General features: G+C 36.0%; 2 protein-coding genes across 3 annotated transcripts in view; one reads left to right on the top strand and one right to left on the bottom strand.

Annotated features, from left to right (window-relative positions):
• LOC133526459 (roquin-1) overlaps nt 1-9,275 on the bottom strand; it is a 42,650-nt gene extending 33,375 nt beyond the window's left edge. Inside the window, exons 1-2 of the mRNA XM_061863114.1 lie at nt 8,797-9,275; nt 626-788 (exon numbers count right to left, since the gene is read on the bottom strand). Coding sequence (XP_061719098.1) covers nt 626-788; nt 8,797-8,879 — 246 coding nt within the window. The 5' untranslated portion in view covers nt 8,880-9,275. The remainder of the gene's footprint in view (nt 1-625; nt 789-8,796) is intronic.
• A 458-nt stretch (nt 9,276-9,733) lies between these two features.
• On the top strand, nt 9,734-17,270 carry LOC133526327 (transmembrane protein 9B-like). 2 transcript variants are annotated; one of them, XM_061862897.1, is made up of 5 exons: nt 9,734-9,890; nt 12,563-12,681; nt 13,688-13,799; nt 15,322-15,441; nt 16,782-17,270. In XM_061862897.1, exons 1-5 carry the CDS (start codon nt 9,843-9,845, stop codon nt 16,818-16,820), a joined length of 438 nt encoding a protein of 145 aa, XP_061718881.1. In that variant the 5' UTR covers nt 9,734-9,842; the 3' UTR covers nt 16,821-17,270. The 2 variants fall into 2 exon arrangements, with proteins under 2 accessions (XP_061718881.1, XP_061718872.1); XM_061862888.1 differs by lacking the exon at nt 16,782-17,270 and having other exon boundaries at nt 15,322-16,074.
• The last annotated feature ends 688 nt before the right edge of the window (nt 17,271-17,958 follow it).

Genomic DNA, 17,958 nt, shown 5'->3' with positions numbered 1-17,958 from the left:
CAAGTTGCTTTCGTACCGACGGCGGTACGCCTTAGGTACCATGTGTGTGGCGCTATATATATATAAATATGTGTAAGTCTATCTTACCTGGTCGAAAAGGCATTGATTCTTATGTAGATGCTAGACAGAGTGCCTACAGAGCCCTGGTGGAGCTTTGTAAAGACTGCTGTCATAGTTCTTACTGCATGGTTGCTGCATAAAATCTTTTTAGCGCGTGTGACTATAAATAAATTTAATTTTCTTTCGTACCGACGGCGGTACGGGACAAATACCAGCTGCCTCACCTGGTCGAAAGGCTATTGTTTCTTATGCAGGTGCTTGAGGCAGTGCCTACCGAGGCTGACGGGGCTCTGGGGCGGAACGTCGATCTCTCGTCGTTTTCTCCATGAAACCTTATTAGAGTCAGTGCGGAAAGAGAAGAGTCGTGGAATGTAAGAACCCATACATGTCTGAGTACCTACAACACAAGCCTACTTGGCTTACCGTGGGACTTAGTCAATTTGTGTAAGAATGTCCCTATAATATTTATTTATTTATTCTACGACCGTTCTCTTTCCGCAGGGTGTGACAACCAACTTGCTTTCGTACCGCCGGCGGTACGTGACAAGTACCAGAGCTGTCTTACCTGGTCGAAAGGGCATTGTTTCTTATGCAGGTGCTTGACACAGTGCCTACAGAGGGTGTGGCCGCAGCCGAGGCTGACGGGGCTCTGGGGCGGAGCGCCGAACTCGCGCCGGCAGACCGGACAGTTCCGGTAGTCGGTCCATTGTGGCGCCTGGATTGGCATTCTGGCGAAGACAAATCAATGTTAGTAATCATGGAAATACAGATGGGTCATTTTTTACAAGCTTTAACTTATCTTGCCATGATATGTATGTAAGTTAGTGGGTCAAATCTTAGAAGCTAAATTTAAGAGTTAAATAAAGTTGGAAGTGTAAACGTCATAATTTCATAGAAGTTTGACACTTTAAAATAACACTTGCACTCTCTGGGCTGTCGAAATTGCTGCCAACTTGACATGGTCTGACTCTAGCAAATGAGCAATATATCACAATAATGTGTATAGTAAAATATGGAAATTTGAAAAACTACAGGACCTGAAGAATTCAAAATTTATTTTTTATCAACTTCCAATGATGAATAAAATAAGGGTCCCATTCGATTCCTTACATTTTATCCAAAAAAAGATGACATTTTAATTAAAACCAAAAACATATTTATATAATAACAAACTTCGAACAAAATGTAACCTAAAATTAAAACTACTAAAACAAAAATCAATACCAAATAAATAAGATTGCATAGTAACTATATACATCGCAATTTTCTTGTTTTCCATACTCCAAGATGTATGACTGTCGGACTTTGACTATCATTTCTGAATTTTGTATTGCTTTCATGCAACGGGTCCATTATACATTTGATCCTAAAACAAACCTGTTCGAATGATACCATTCATACAAATTTATCATCTAGCCAACAGAAAATTGTCCGTAATTTGTAAGTCAGCGGAGCGTAGAAGACAACCAATGCTATTGATTGATTCCTGCACATCTCTCATTACGGCCTCAAGGGCTAATTAGACGGCGCGCGAACTCGCACGCGATTTGAGTTACATTGCGGACTATTGACGTTACCACCACTTCGGCCGACCGATCATATACCGCAATGTAATGAAACTCATGCAAGTTCTCGTACAGTCACGTCTCAAACATCGACAAAATCTAAGTGCCAAAAATATGTATACTTGACTTTATGGCGCATATATTAGCGTAGTGTATACATATTTCTGGCACTTTGTCCGTATCGATATTTTCAGACGTGGCCGTCTGAATGAGCCCTAAAGGTAGCATAATTCTGTCACGTTGTACAACACTTCATTTTTACCCGTAGAGCTTTATTTTCGTAGATATTTTTACCCGACTGCGTCAGGAGGGTAATGTTTTTAGCGTTCCGTAGCCAAATGGCAAAAAACGGAACCCTTATAGATTCGTCATGTCCGTCTGTCTGTCCGATTCTGTCACAGCCACTTTTTTCCGAAACTATAAGAGCTGTACTGTTCAAACTTAGTAAGTGGATGTATTCTACGAACCGCATTAAGATTTTCACACAAAAATAGAAAAAAAACAATAAATTTTGGGGGTTCCCCATACTTAGAACTGAAACTCAAAAAATCTTTTTTCATCAAACCCATACGTGTGGGGTATCTATGGATAGGTCTTCAAAAATGATATTGAGGTTTCTAATATCATTTTTTTCTAAAATGAATAGTTTGCGCGAGAGACACTTCCAAAGTGGTAAAATGTGTGTCCCCCCCCCCCCCCCGTAACTTCTAAAATAACAGAATTAAAAATCTAAAAAAAATATATGATATACATTGCCATGTAAACTTCCACCGAAAATTGGTTTGAACGAGATCTAGTAAGTAGTTTTTTTTTAATACGTCATGAAATTAAAAAAATAAATTTTTTTTCATCATACCCATACGTGTGGGGTATCTATGGATAGGTCTTCAAAAATGATATTAAGGTTTCTAATATCATTTTTTTCTAAACTAAATAGTTTGCGCGAGAGAACCTTCCAAAGTGAAAAAAAGTGTGTCCCCCCCCCCTGTAACTTCTAAAATAACAGAATGAAAAATCTAAAAAAAATATATGATATACATTGCCATGCAAACTTCCACCGAAAATTGGTTTGAACGAGATCTAGTAAGTAGTTTTTTTTTAATACGTCATGAAATTAAAAAAAAAAAAATTATTTCATCATACCCATACGTGTGGGGTATCTATGGATAGGTCTTCAAAAATGATATTAAGGTTTCTAATATCATTTTTTTCTAAACTGAATAGTTTGAGCGAGAGAACCTTCCAAAGTGAAAAAAAGTGTGTCCCCCCCCCCCCCCCTGTAACTTCTAAAATAACAGAATGAAAAATCTAAAAAAAATATATAATATACATTACCATGCAAACTTCCACCGAAAATTGGTTTGAACGAGATCTAGTAAGTAGTTTTTTTTTAATACGTCATAAAATTAAAAAAAAATTTTTTCATTAAACATATACGTGTGGGGTATCTATGAATAGGTCTTCAAAAATGATATTTAGGTTCCTAATATCATTTTTTTCTAAACTGAATAGTTTGCGCGAGAAACACTTCCAAAGTGGTAAAATGTGTGTCCAAAGTGGGAAAATGTTGAACAAGATCTAATAAGAAGATTTTTTTTAATACGTCTTAAATTGTACGGAACCCTTCATGCGCGAGTCCGACTCGCACTTGGCCGCTTTTTAATACTGAAGTAAGTTGTCGCGCTCCTATACTAAATTAATACGAGAGCGGTTATCGCAAGCTGTCTTATATGCATCGTATAGTTGTTTTAGTCATATTTACCAACAATTAGAATATCTACCGGGTGTTTCCTGTAACACGAGCAATAAATTAAACTGTAGGCTGTACTCCTCAAACTCACCAACATTTGTTCAGCAACTTTTAAAAATAACTTATGTTTTAATTTTTATTACACATTCAAGTTAATTCTAAGACGCAATGTATTACGAATTTTGTTACGTTTAAAGCGTGACAAGCAACGTCAAACACACTGATGTCAGCGTACATTGAAAATAATATTAAATTTGTATGAAAAATATAAAATCTTAAGATTTCATAATTTTAAAAAGTTGTTAGTCAAAAGTTATATCGTTTTAGGAGTACAATATATGGTGTAATTATTTGCTCGTGTTACAGGAAACACCCGGTATATCTGGATAGAACCCAAACCTGATCCCACGGGAATTATACTTCACATTATTTTATTAAATTTTTTTTAAAAAGTTGAAAAATTTGGAGCGGTTGAAACGCTCATAAATTTTGGCGCGAATTCAACAGAGCCTGATGCGTCACTCGTTGGACGCGACTGACGTTTCTTACATTTGTTGTTCGTGTATTTCAGCTAAGGTCTTTTTTTTATTCCGTAGACTAAAATTACGTTTCATATGTAAGACATGACATTTCTTAGTATCACATGAAATGTTATTTTAGTCTACGGAATAAAAAAACAGAATATAGTCGACACTAATTATCAGTTTTATTATTTTTATATACCATTAAAACCATTATCTTTTGTCAAAATATACTAACAAATTAAAAGTGCAGCTCACAATGTACAATAGTATTATTAGTATCAATATATTTTGTAATAAAAATTAAATCGAAGTATACAAGAGTAACCAATTTTGTTTGTAGATTTCAATCGATCTGGTAACAAATTATTACCTTTTGCGCTGTGCCGTAAGTAGTACGTACACTATGGTCTGTATATCACTTATACTAATTATTTTAACTATTTACGAATTTAGCACTATTAGTCAAACCCAACCTTTGCACAAAACTTTATAAAAACAAACTTTTTAATGCATAGACAATTTGCCGGTTTTTAAGGTCCGTCCAGACGGGATGATCACATTGACAACTTAGAAAAGAAATTGGCGTCAATCTCATCTAGCCTCCGCACGAACACAATTTTAATCACTAATTTGAGATTTATAGCCGGTAAAACAAGTTTTTCAGTGGAAAACGGCGCGAATTTTAAGTTTTCTATGGGACGATAAACCTTCGCGCCTAATTTTTTTTAATTTGCCGCTTTTTTCTACGGACAGAAATGGCTTGACAGACTATATGACAGTCAAACGCTCAAATAAAAAATCGGCCAGTAATAGGGTCCCGTTTGACCCTTGGGGTACGGAACCCTAAAAAACACGCGTACTAATTCATTCTAGGAGACATAAATGTCGAAATCATTATTATATACTCCGGCACACCCAAAATTTTAAAAATGTATCCATGAATAGTTGACTTCCCATTGAAAATTTGAATTTCTCGCCTTTTTCTATTAGCACGTTGGGTGTGTTACAATCTATTTTAGATGTTTTTATTTAAAAGATCTTTTAAAATGTCTATTCGTTTGGCTGATTAGCCAAAGAGAAAAGTAAATAAATAGAGATTAGCTCTGAAGTTGGCTCCATTGGCGGGTTTTGCCTATTGGCGGGAATGCGAAAAAAAACGAAACATACAAAAAACCTGGGTGACACGGAGGTTGGGAGGAGAGGAAAACACTTGGATGTATTGTTTCGGGATTGTAATTATTAAGAATAAGTTAACTGAAGTTTTACTGGTAATAGACATCTACAAAACTACAATAATGCAAAAACATCCGTTATTTCGTGTTAGTAACTGCAAACACACTAGTTTGTAGCTGGCGATAAAACTTTTGGGTCGACGTGTTGTAAATACAATACAAATTCAAATAATAAGTGTATTGAAACTCAACCCAGTTTTTATCTAGAATTAGTCGACAATACAAATACAAATAATTTATTGAAAAAGTATTGTATGTCAACCAATTTGATTCCTAGGCCACTATAGAACCATGCCATAATGACTTCTACGACAGTGCTTATTCAGTGATGGGTGTCAAGTATCTAGTAGTTAAAGCGACAAGGTTCTATAGAGGCCTAGGATTTAAATTGGTTGACTGTACAGTGGTAGCACTTAAAGACTGACAATAACCGATGTTTGAGATACTTGTCTCTTGTAATAACAACTTACCGACGGCTTTCTATGTATATTTTGGTACAATATATAATTAGAAACGCGCCGTATGTAAGCCATAATCAATATTGTCTACAGCGTTGGCTGGCTAGCAAATTGGATTAGGTTATCATAATATTGTCATTACGGTCAGGCGCAACATAAAAGCGACTGTACTATTATAAATTATTTCATTAAATCGGCGGTCGACGACCGGTTTGGCCTAGTGGGTAACCCTGCCTATGAAGCTGATGGTCCCGGGTTCAAATCCTGGTAAGGGCATTTATTCGTGTGATGAGCATGGATATTTGTTCCTGAGTCATGGGTGTTTTCTATGTATTTAAGTATTTATAAATACTTATATATTATATATATCGTTGTCTAAGTACCCTCAAAACAAGCCTTATTGAGCTTACTGTGGGACTTAGTCAATTTGTGTAATAATGTCCTATAATATTTATTGATTTACCTGATAATTATTCTGGTAAATACTCCAGTCCGATAAACTCAGAATATGAAATACAAGGTACAGTTTTCGTAAATGGCGCGAAACGCTCGCAAATGAAAAAACATAATGTCAATTTTTTTTTATCAAAACTACGTTCCATTTCACGCTGTACTGTTGTTAAAACATGAGTCTTAAAATAAACGTCAACCACCCAAAACTACCTTTAATGAATAGGACATGATGGAAAATTCCATCACCATGCAAAGAAGGGTTAAAATCTAGTATCACTTGAGGACGAAATGTAATCGTTTCATACGGGTTTTCAAATATTAGAAGTTTCAGAGAGTGATGTGCCGGATCACGAATATTATAAAATTCACGGAAGCTATTGACGAGACAAGGGCAGAGTTTGTTTTTCCAATATTTCTATAGTGGAGTTGCAGGCGTACATAGGCTAAGGAGACTGCTTACCACCAGGCAGACCATATGCTTGTTTGCCACTGACGTCGTATAAAAAAAATATTAATAATAGTAAAAAATAAATAATAAAATCTAGTCTCACAGTGTCTAAGGTACTAGATAATAATAATATAATAGCTAGGTATTTAAATACATCTGTTAAACACCACTTTTTTTTTTCTTTAATTTCAAGGGTGCCGCGCTTCTTAGGCCTACCGAGGCCTAAGAAGCGCTGGCTGGAGGTCGTCAGAACGGACATGGAAGAGAACAATCTCACATCTGAGGATGCCGAAGACCGGGCAAAGTGGAGAAGATTAAGTAGGAAAACGGACCGTGGGAACCTTATACATCTCCAAAGTTGATGTATTAACCGTGGAGACTATACGTCTCTGTCATACTGTATAATATATTTGACTTGGTACATACTAGTTATGTATTCTGTAGCATTAGTTTATGAGACTGCTAGTTTAACAGTCCAGACGCGGTTTATTTATTTAGTATACATTTTATTTTGACACTTGGAGAGACTTTACACCTCCAAATTTAATTAGTATTAGTACTCTGACATTGGGGACCTTTTACATCTCCTGATTTAATGTGTTTTTAACCATAGAGACTATACATCTCTATTGTATTGTAGTAATTATTTATTTTAAGATTATTATAATGTAATGTTTACCCAGGTATTGGCTGTTGTATTTATAAATGTTGTTATGTATTTTTCATGTCACTATATGATGTTACTATAAATGTTGTATTGACTTGTAAAAGAGCCCTTGAGGCCTACTTGCAGAATTTTTTTTTGAATTTTGAAGAATTTCAAGGGTGCATTTCCGAGCTTAAATTAAGTAACTTTCTTAAAAACTTATCTAATCTTTAAAAACATACATAATATTAGCATATGCATGCCGCATTGTCGTAAATGACATGATCTATAGAGTCTTTGTGGAAATAGAAGAGTTGTGGAACATACGGAGCCCAATACATTCCACGACTCTTCTCTTTCCGAACAAACTCTATGACTGACTATAACTATAATATCAATATCAATGTAGAAGCCTGCTGGAACCCGTTAACAGGCGCAGCAATAGACACCCATGAACCGGTTGCAGCAGGCATTGGGACTATTGTAGAAAAAGTGAACAGTTTACAGTCTACGGATTGAAGTTTGGGTGTACTATGAGACTGGGTTATTGCAAAGACAGCACCTGCCATATAAATGTTTTCACTACTTATTATTATTATTTATTAGCCTATTGTGTCCGACTGCTAGGCAAAAACCTCCTTTTCTCTCAAGGGTAGTTTGATTTATACATTTGCAGACCAAAGGTTAAGAACCACTTTTGTAAGAAACCTACATGAAAAAATCTCTCAAGTTCAATTTAGACATTATAAATGCCATGATTTTGAATGCTGGCAAGGGTATTTACGGCAAGGGTGGCTTTTGATCACAGAAGGGTTCTGCACATGGAGCACAAGGACCCTTCAGGCATGGAATGCTAATTTTTCATAACTTTGGATGTTTTCTATGTATGTATTTATATATAACTATACATGTTTGACGACCTGTCTGGCCTATTGGGTAGTGACCCTGCCTATGAAGCCGATGGTCCCGGGTTCAAATCCTGGTAAGGGCATTTATTCGTGTGATGAGCATGGATATTTATTCCTGAGTCATGGATGTTTTCTATGTATTTAAGTATTTATAAATATGTATATATTATATATATGGTTGTCTAAGTACCCGCAACACAAGCCTTATTGAGCTTACTGGGGGACTTAGTCAATTTGTGTAATAATGTCCTATAATATTTATTTAACATGTGTATATAAATGTCATAATCATGCTTACTATTTTATAATACAAATCATTATAACACTGCATGATAGTGCTAGTTTGTCTATCAGGATCAATAGCATTCTGTGGCATATATTTATTTACATATACACACAAGTGCTATCTAATAATTTTATATGGCATAATTGAATCACAATATTATTATATAAAGGTGCAATATTTAACTTGTTTTTCCTGTTCTACAAGCAGATTTTCATAAATATTAGTTATTTTATTACTCTTAGAAAATATGAGTAGGTAAATAAATCAAAGAGCACAGCTGCTTTTTTGGGGATGTTATGTCAAAAGGGTTAAGGCAATGTTATTGTTACAGAATGACACGCAAGGGCCGACCATCGCCAAGCAGACATACATAACAAACATTATATTATAGTACGTACTCACACTAAATATTAGCCAGTGACTAACTCAAGGTCCTCCTTATAATTGGATAAAGAAATGTACGTACAAAGTAACCTCTGACATCTGTGATAGCAGCTGTACGTTCCCACAGCGTAGGGACAAATCATCATCACAAAACTTGACTTCCATCGCCGTATCGCCGTAACCACGCAAAACGTCCAATCAACCATTTAATCAGCATATAAATCTACTATGTTTGCACTTTGCATCGCATTTTACACGACAAATATGCTAACAAATAGTGATATGATCAAACCCAGAATATTCCAATTTTTCTGACATCGAAATGCCACCTAGGCAGGCCGTCGGCGCGCAGGCCATTACATCGTCATCGGCCGCTATCCGAGCATAATGTAAATGTGCTTTAATATAGGGTAGTTTGGAATGAAAATAAATCGTATTTACCTTAAAAATGACACGAACACTCATCACAAAAATAACACATTTGGCTTCTACCCACTTCAAAACATCATCCGTCAGCAGCCCTTTAGTACCACAGATTATGGATTTATGATATGACAATCAAAACCACAGATAATGGCAACCATAATGTCATGTGTTAAGTTTTAATTATGTATGCGTTCATAATTTTGTTTTTAATTTCTAAGTCATATATCGGCTATTAGTTTATCTCTGTCAATTCATATTGATTCATATCGTCAGTTTTAGTTACAAACAATAAAACCTACTATTTTAGTTAATTCCAAGATTTTAAATGACTATTACAATATAAATGTACAATCTGACGATTTGTGTGCCATAAAACACGGAGCTAGAGGCTTTATTTGAATAGGTTAATACTATATCATAAAGATGTACTTATTTATTTTCTCACCAGTACATAACCCACCTCAGTATAAATATAAAATAAAATGCTGAACGCAGTCGCTGGCCACTGTCATGCGGCTGTCATTCTGACAGTTTGTAAATTTTGTACCTGTTGGCTGCTGTGATGGTTAGATGCGTTTTGTGCGGTGGTAAAAATGTAGTAAATAAATACAGTGTATTATTGTAAGACTGGACTCAACTTGGGCCATTTTGATGAAAGTACAATTTATTGCAAACTTTTTTTAAACATTTTAATATTTCAAAATGATAACAAATACAGTGATTTTATTGTCTCTTATTTTAGGAACTTTGGTAAGTACATTATGTTATGAATATTGCTTTTTAACCCCTTTTACTTACATCAATGTTTTTAACAACATTAAACATTGACATTTCAACAAGCCGTTTTTCTTTTTTTTTAAGTCATCATATTTTTATTTTAGGAGACTATGATTATACTCTCTTCAGCCGCAATTACATTATCATGGTAATGTGGTCATAGATTGAGTGAGTGTTTGAAAAATCAAACATATGATGGTGTATTTTAACAAATTCAATATAATTAGAAAGTTTGCACATATTATTATATAAATAAATTTTATAAATATTATAGGAACATTATTACACAAATTGACTAAGTCCCGCAGTAAGCTCAATAAGGCTTGTGTTGAGGGTTCTTAGACAACAATATATATAATATATAAGCATTTTATAAATACTTAAAACATAGAAAACACCCATGACTCAGGAACAAATATCCATGCTCATCACATGAATAAATGCCTTACCAGGATTTGAACCCGGGACCATCAGCTTCGTAGGCAGGGTCACTAGCTTTGGCCTAGTGCCAAAGCTGTCTACTGTTATTATGACATATATTATATTATGCATTATATGTTTCTCGGTAGGTACATGTATGATGTATATATGTAGATATTTATGTAAGTATATTATGCAAAGTATATGTTTAAGTTTATGATTTCATTATATTATATTAATTAGTAGGTATTTAATTTGTAAATAGTAGGTAGTGATATCTTAGTCTCAAGTACAAAGCCTGCACCTAACAAAAGTCTCTTTTTGACCCAGTGGTTGACTGGTAGAGAATGCCTTAAGGCATTAAGTCTACCATTTGTACTTAACATTTTATGTGTAATAAAGTATAAATGAAATTGTTGGGGCTCCCGCGCTACTGCAGCGCCTCAGCAATGTTTGCGTACGCGCACACGGAGGGGTTTGGCGCGGTGATTCGTAAACGTATCGCATCACTCATGTGCAGGGTGCGCGGGAGCCACAACCCCATCCTGAGGGTCATAAGCGAGAAAACGGACTGCCCCATTCTGGGACACTGGGTTCGAACGCATGCGCAAGTGCCGGGTGTTCCAGGGGGGGGCAGATACTTAAACTAAATTATTATTATTGTTATTTATTACTTTTATTTGGCATGTACAATACTAACATACTCGTAGCTTAAGTGTTATGTAATTATTATTAATACTCACTATGGATTCTGTCTGAAATGAACGAATTTTTTTTTTTTTTTTTTAATGAATAAATATAAAGTATAAATAAATATACAAACAAATTTCTCATTATGTGTTTTTTTTCAACTCATAGATATAGAGTATACAAGGTGCCCATGAGCATTACGAGACATTATAACTAAGCATTCCAGGTCATATTTAGAAACTAAAATGTCATATAAAATTTTCTGGATTAGGCCTAGTTTCAGAGATAATTAAATGTTTTTTGAAATCATTCTTTCGCCATAAGTCGGTACTAAACACATTTTTGACTGGTATTGCCACTTTGAGGTCTAGTCTGGATATACCTATTGATTGACATCGAAACATTAAAAAAAATATTATGCAACCCCCAAATAAAAAAAACTTTTTAGTAAATTTTAGGTTATGTGTTTATCAATAAAAATTACGTTTTATGTACAGGAGTGTTCAAAAAAAGGGGGAAAAAAAAAACATTTTTTTTTTGTCGATTTTCACAAAAACTCATTTAACATTTTTTGCTTCGGTTGCCATCAGGAATGCACCGTTAAAATCTCTCGCAATGCTCACGGGCACCTTGTATAATAATCAGTCAGTACAAAATTAGAGGTTGGTTATTAATAATATTTTCCTTATATTAATTTTCCTTAAGAGGCTTAAGTCTTCTTGTGCCAGATTCGCATTTGAATAAAAACTCATTAGGCCTAAGTCTCAGTGCGACTATTTCTCGCTTGGTCTAGACATAACGGGAATTAGTCAGACTACGCATTAGGCAGACCCGGACAAAAGGCTATTCTATACCTTCCACCTGATACAGTTACCCTTTAAACCGTCTTTTAAAAGATGCGATCTTATTACCTAGGACATATATTTTTCTCGATTTCGTAAATAATTGCACACTTGTTTTTACCCTCGACGGAACGGAGACGGTATATGCGTTTGGGGTGAGAGGATGTTTGTGCAAACTAATGTTGCCATTTTTCTTAAAAACTACTAGTCCGATTTTGATGCGGTTTTCAGTGATGGGTTCGGGTTTGATTGGTGCATGTTCTTAGATAGGTCTTACGGTGACAACTCACCAGAGGGCGCTGCAGTAAACATTTATTTGTGCATCCTTTTTCAACTACGTTTTAACCGTCGTGGGTTTTTTCAAAAAAATTAATTTTGTTTTTATTGAAATTGGCTCGATGAGTATTAGTTGTCTGTGGAAAGAAAAGTACAGTCAGCGATATTTGCCAAAAAAATTAAAATAAATAAATGGTACGGATCAAACGACACACAGCATCAAACGACATTTGGAGAAGTATTAATTTTACTACTAGTGAACTGCTAGGCGGGTTCCCTGTTCGTAGGCACTTTTCGATACATAGTGCAAAACATGTCTTATCTGTAAAGCTCGCGTTGACAATAAATTTATTAAAAAGATGGCGTACTATTTTAGAAGCTGGTATTTTTGCTAAAAGGTCATTTCCTTCCTTCCAGGGTCAAGTGTACGAAGACAAGCGTTGTCGCTGCGTGTGCCCGAGCCCCGCCATGGTGTTTAACAGCACTGTGAGTCCGCAAAGAAAGCTGTACATTGCGGACGTGCCGCCCAGCAAGTGGTATGTCACGCCCATATACACACACCAGGAGGGCTAAGATGGTCGGCTCTTTATCATTTGTCGCCATGCCTGTCACGTTCTAACAAGTATGTAAACGCGAAAGTGACGGGCATAGTGACAAGTGATAAAAATGGAACCATGATGCCACCGCAGGATCGTGAGCGCAAGAGGACTAGGTCTACCAACTCTGTGTTTCATCCACGATGACGTGTAGATTTAATTATATGACAATAGGGTTGTTTCCAATTTGTTGAAACGCTTGTATTACGTTCTATATTAACTAAAAGTTGCCCTAAAATTCAACTTTTATACTAAAAACGGCTTTAAATATGACAAATTAACAAAATATATTTTGACAGATGCTTTCGCGCCCAAAACGCTCTTTGAAAATTGTGTGACGTCACAGTTTACGGTTTGACACATAACTACATACACACGTACAAGATACGAACTGTCAACTGACATTTGTCATTTGTTGTTTATCACCTAACTGTCAACAGTGTCAATCCGAGAGTTGTGACGTCATCGGAATCTTTAAAGACGTTTCGAGTTTGGTCACGTGACGTGTGCCAAAAGATATTTTAAATTCAATATTTACAAAAATATGGTCATTACAGGTCCCCTAAAAGTAGTTTAACATGTTCTTATAATCCAAAATAATTTATTGGGATATAATTCTGCCCTAAGATTTGTAGATGGAAACAACCCTATTCGGGCAAGGCACGCGTCTTCGTGAATTACACGATCTATAATTGTTAAACGGTCGCACTCCCATACTAAATATGTACCAGAGCGCTTTAGAGCAATTCCTACTTAGGTGAGCAACTTTTCAAATCACGAATTTTGAAACTTTTGCTTGCACAGCCTGTGCTGTCTAGATCGGCCTTTTGGCCTAACAATTTTTATAGTAACTTTTTCATTTGCTATTGAACAGCGATAATTGGTGAAATGGAACTGATGTTTTGTGAGACCAATTTTTCAATTACTTATATTATTTTGTTTGCAGCAACTGCATCGAAGTGGTGCTGCCGCGGCTCGTCGATTTAAAAGGCCGAGAGGGCGAGTACTGCCCGCGGTGCGAATGCAAATACCAGACGAGAAACACCACTGTTATTAAAGTAAGCAAATCAAAGTACACACACAGTGTTAAGGAATGTATTGAATGTAATGGGACTATTTTATAATTTGTATTTTTTAATGTTCGAGAAAACAAAAGAAAAGAAAATAAAAGAATCTTATCATATTACGGTCATAGACAGTGTTCGGTGGAGTATCCGATAAATCTGCAAAGAATTACAAATTACCACTGACTAATAGACTACATACAAATATTAAACAATATGAACACTACACTATGTACAGAACAATTTTAGTTTTTTTTATTTGACAATTTATTCATATTTAATGATTTTTGATTAAATTGATTTAAAATGTAATCAATTTAATCCAAAGGGTAATTAATTCATAATATTTGCGTGCCTGTATGTGGGCCGATTACACTGTGCACAAAAAAACTGTATACTAACTAATTTAAAACAGTATTCTGGCAAATAAATTATTTGATTGATTGGTATAAATGCAAATGGATCATACACAGATTTTAAAACTTCTCCTGTTTCCCATTCTAATTCAAGTGATTTTTTTATTCGAAAATTATAAGAATCTACTAGGATTCACGAGCTCTTTCGATCCTAACCCCCTTATTCTTAAACGTCTACTACAGTTGACAAGCCGCTAATAATCGTTTGTCCCTTTCCACCATACCAATACGTCGGAAAGGGACAAATAATTATTAGCGGCTTGTCAACTTTAGTAGACGTTTATGAATAAGGGGTTAATATAGAAAAAAGTGTATCAACGTTTCCATATATCTGTCGTTCTTTTTGTTCAGTTACAGTCTTAGTATTACGTAAAAACGCCATATTAAACCTTATTAGAATGCAAAAAAGCTAAAATTAAATTGTTGCCGTGCGCGTCTGTAGACGTGTAAATAAATAAATAAATATTATAGGACATTATTACACAGATTAACTAAGTCCCACAGTAAGCGCAATAAGGCTTGTGTTGAGGGTACTTAGACAACGATATATATAATATATAAATATTTATAAATACTTAAATACATAGAAAACACCCATGACTCAGGAACAAATATCCATGCTCATCACACGAATAAATGCCCTTACCAGGATTTGAACCCGGGACCATCAGCTTCGTAGGCAGGGTCACTAACCACTAGGCCAACTAAACGTGTTTGGCGGAGAAAGGGCTAACCGGTTTAAAATATGAGTCGTTTTCAAGTAAAAGGTACCACATTTTCTCTTGCCATAAAGACGCACTGACAGGTTATTCGTAGATATAATCAAATTTCATTCTCATGGTCCTCCTTTCGGCTTTTGCCGGCTCCGTTCGACTCGGCATCTCTCCGAGCAATTATTAGGGTTGGCACAACTTGACGTCCCTATGCGTGCACGACCACAGATAAGATAATGACTTGAATTTTGACAACCCTAAATGGACGAAAGAGAAGCCATACATTAGAGAGGGACAGCATAATTCGTCCCTGAATCGCAGTCAAACTTTGGTTTTGTAGGAAGTACATATCTGTATGGTAGTATAATTATTTATTCTGTGATTCAGGTGGTGGTGATAACCGTGGTCTGGCTGATCGCCCTGCTGCTGGTCTACGCTGGGTTCCTTACTTGTTTGCGACCACTTATGCGCCGAAAACGGACCTACAAGGACCACTCATCAGAAGAGGTACTTAACTCCCACTCCGGGTACTTGGACCCGGGTACGTTTTTAAACTACGTCCAAAAGAGAGGTATGGGCATTGTGAATTTCATCTCGCTATGTGTGGTAGGGCACAGCACAGCGGATGTCATTCCAGATCTAGAGCAGAGCCCAACTGAGTCGTATCTAAATATTTTAGCTAGACGTAGTCAAAATTATGTTCAACATAAGTTTTTGGCAAAAATTTCATTTTTTGCTTTCATCGCTGACTGTACTTTTTTTGAAAGGCGACTAATACTCATCGAGCTAATTCTAAAAACCCCAAACACAATTACGTTGCGTTGTTTTATCACAGAGTTCCTATGGCCACCTCTTGTCTCCATCATCAGATCAGCCCGATGGTACCATAATATTGCATTGTCACCCGACTTACATATGCGTGCAAAATTTCAGCTCAATCGGAAACCGGGAAGTGGATCAAATTTGACTTGCAAGATTTGATAACAGACCGACAACGGGACAGGTTAAACTAGATAAAAGCTTGTAAAAATTGCGAAGAATCTTTTCTTTTCATCGAAAAAACGGCAGGAAGGTTTCATCTTTTATAGTTATAATTCTAGGCAAGAGGTTCCATTTAATACTTTATAAACCCACTAGCAACTAAAAAGAGATGTTTTTGACGACCGGTTTGGCCTAGTGGGTAGTGACCCTGCCTACGAAGCTGATGGTCCCGGGTTCAAATCCTGGTAAGGGCATTTATTCGTGTGGTGAGCATGGATATTTGTTCCTGAATCATGGGTGTTTTCTATGTATTTAAGTATTTATACATATTTATATATTATATATATCGTTGTCTAAGTACCCTCAACACAAACCTTATTGAGCTTACTGTGGGACTTAGTCAATTTGTGTAATAATGTCCTATAATACTTATTTATTTATACACGTGCCATATATTCTTCCTTCGTGGTAGACAGTGCAACTCCAACGTATTGGTCACCCCTGAAACAAAAGATTCACATTTTACATCATGGATACTGACTGGACTGGACGTGAGGTAAATTCAATGTTCAAACTTATAGTATTATTTAACAGGCAGAAACGCCTGCAAACGATGATTTTGTGAGACTTGAACTCACCCAAGACAGTAATATGGTCTTCTAGACCCATATGGTGGAAAATTTGCTGCCTATGGATGAGGTGCTTTGGTGGCTCAGATGGCAGAGCGCTGGAGTATCTATCTTACTTATTATCTAACTTATTTATTATTCAAATCTTATGGTAAGCAGAAATTTGAGAGCTGTTTTTCTGGACCTTCATGTACTGTGTGCCAACTGTAGCCCTCACCTACACCTACTGTGTTTCAGGCTCGACATCTAATGCAAAGTTACGACGAAGAAGACTGAACTGCGGATGCTTTAAACCAGGACTTCCTATACGACTACTTAATCTTAACTGACATAGGCCTTATGGTTTTTTTTTTTTCTTGATGGGAAGCAGTCATCGCCGGCCATGGACATAAGCAACATCGGAAGAGCCACTTATGCGCTGCCAACCTTTGAGAACCCTTAATACCTTCTTCTTGAAGAACCCCATGTCATAGCGCAAGGGAAACACCTCAGAAGGTAGCTCATTCCACAACTTGCGCGTTCTGGGCAAAAACGAGCGAGAGTCTTAACAATAAGGCTTACGAATGATCAGTTAACACATTGAAATTAGCCGCAGGTATCTTGATTTATCTCAGCGGAGTATTACTGCAATGTTCTGTCACCAGAGAGCAGCACCATCACATCACATAAACCATAGAGCAAGTTATATATACTATGCCTTTTTTGAGAAGTTTTTAGTATGACATTGATGCATCAAAGTGAAATGAAAAAAATCGAAATTTCGCTCCTCTTTATCGCTCGAATATGCGAGAATGATAGAGAGACAGATAACGAATTTTCGATATTCGTGGTAAGCCCTCAGAAAGTGGTAGTGGCGCCCTCTACGCAGAGTTTTATTACGAAACTTGTGAAAGTATTGTTTGGTGAACTGGTTCACGGCATCGACTTCATTTCTTTAATTGACATTACACGATTGATTAACTTTTCTATAGTCTGTATCTTTAGGTATTTAAAAAAAGGTAAACAAAATCTACCCTCAAATGGCTCCTTAAGGCAGTTGAGGGTAGATGAAAACATTACATGATCAAATAATGTAGGTTTAAAGTCACGTCGTTCAGTGACAGATCCAGGCGGTTTTGTATTTGGTTGGTTAACCAATCAATATTAAAACTACCTGAAAATGTACAAATTGTTTGTTTACCTTTTTTTATATACCTAAAGATACAGACTATAGCAGATATCGTATCAAAGATGCCTATTTAAAAAAAAAATGTTTTCATTGTATAGGCAAATGGGACCGATTCAGACCTCTAAATTTTCCATGTAGATTAGTCTAAACACACTGTAGTTATGACTTTTCGATTCATTCTTTTTTTTTTTAATTTAAACGGTAAAACCCATGCCGCATAAGACCTTATGGAATAAGCTAGCGCAA

Source organism: Cydia pomonella, chromosome 1 (genome assembly GCF_033807575.1).
Source record: "Cydia pomonella isolate Wapato2018A chromosome 1, ilCydPomo1, whole genome shotgun sequence".
Classification (NCBI taxonomy): Eukaryota; Metazoa; Arthropoda; class Insecta; order Lepidoptera; family Tortricidae; genus Cydia; species Cydia pomonella.
Note: the sequence above shows the minus strand (reverse complement) of the source record. Positions and strands in the feature narration are given on the sequence as shown.

Coding starts and splice junctions, on each gene's coding strand:
- LOC133526327 (XM_061862888.1), top strand. CDS start 9,843: ATGATAACAAATACAGTGATTTTATTGTCTCTTATTTTAGGAACTTTG. Junction 12,682..13,687: donor GACGTGCCGCCCAGCAAGTG/GTATGTCACGCC, acceptor TTTTGTTTGCAG/CAACTGCATCGAAGTGGTGC. Junction 13,800..15,321: donor GAAACACCACTGTTATTAAA/GTAAGCAAATCA, acceptor TCTGTGATTCAG/GTGGTGGTGATAACCGTGGT.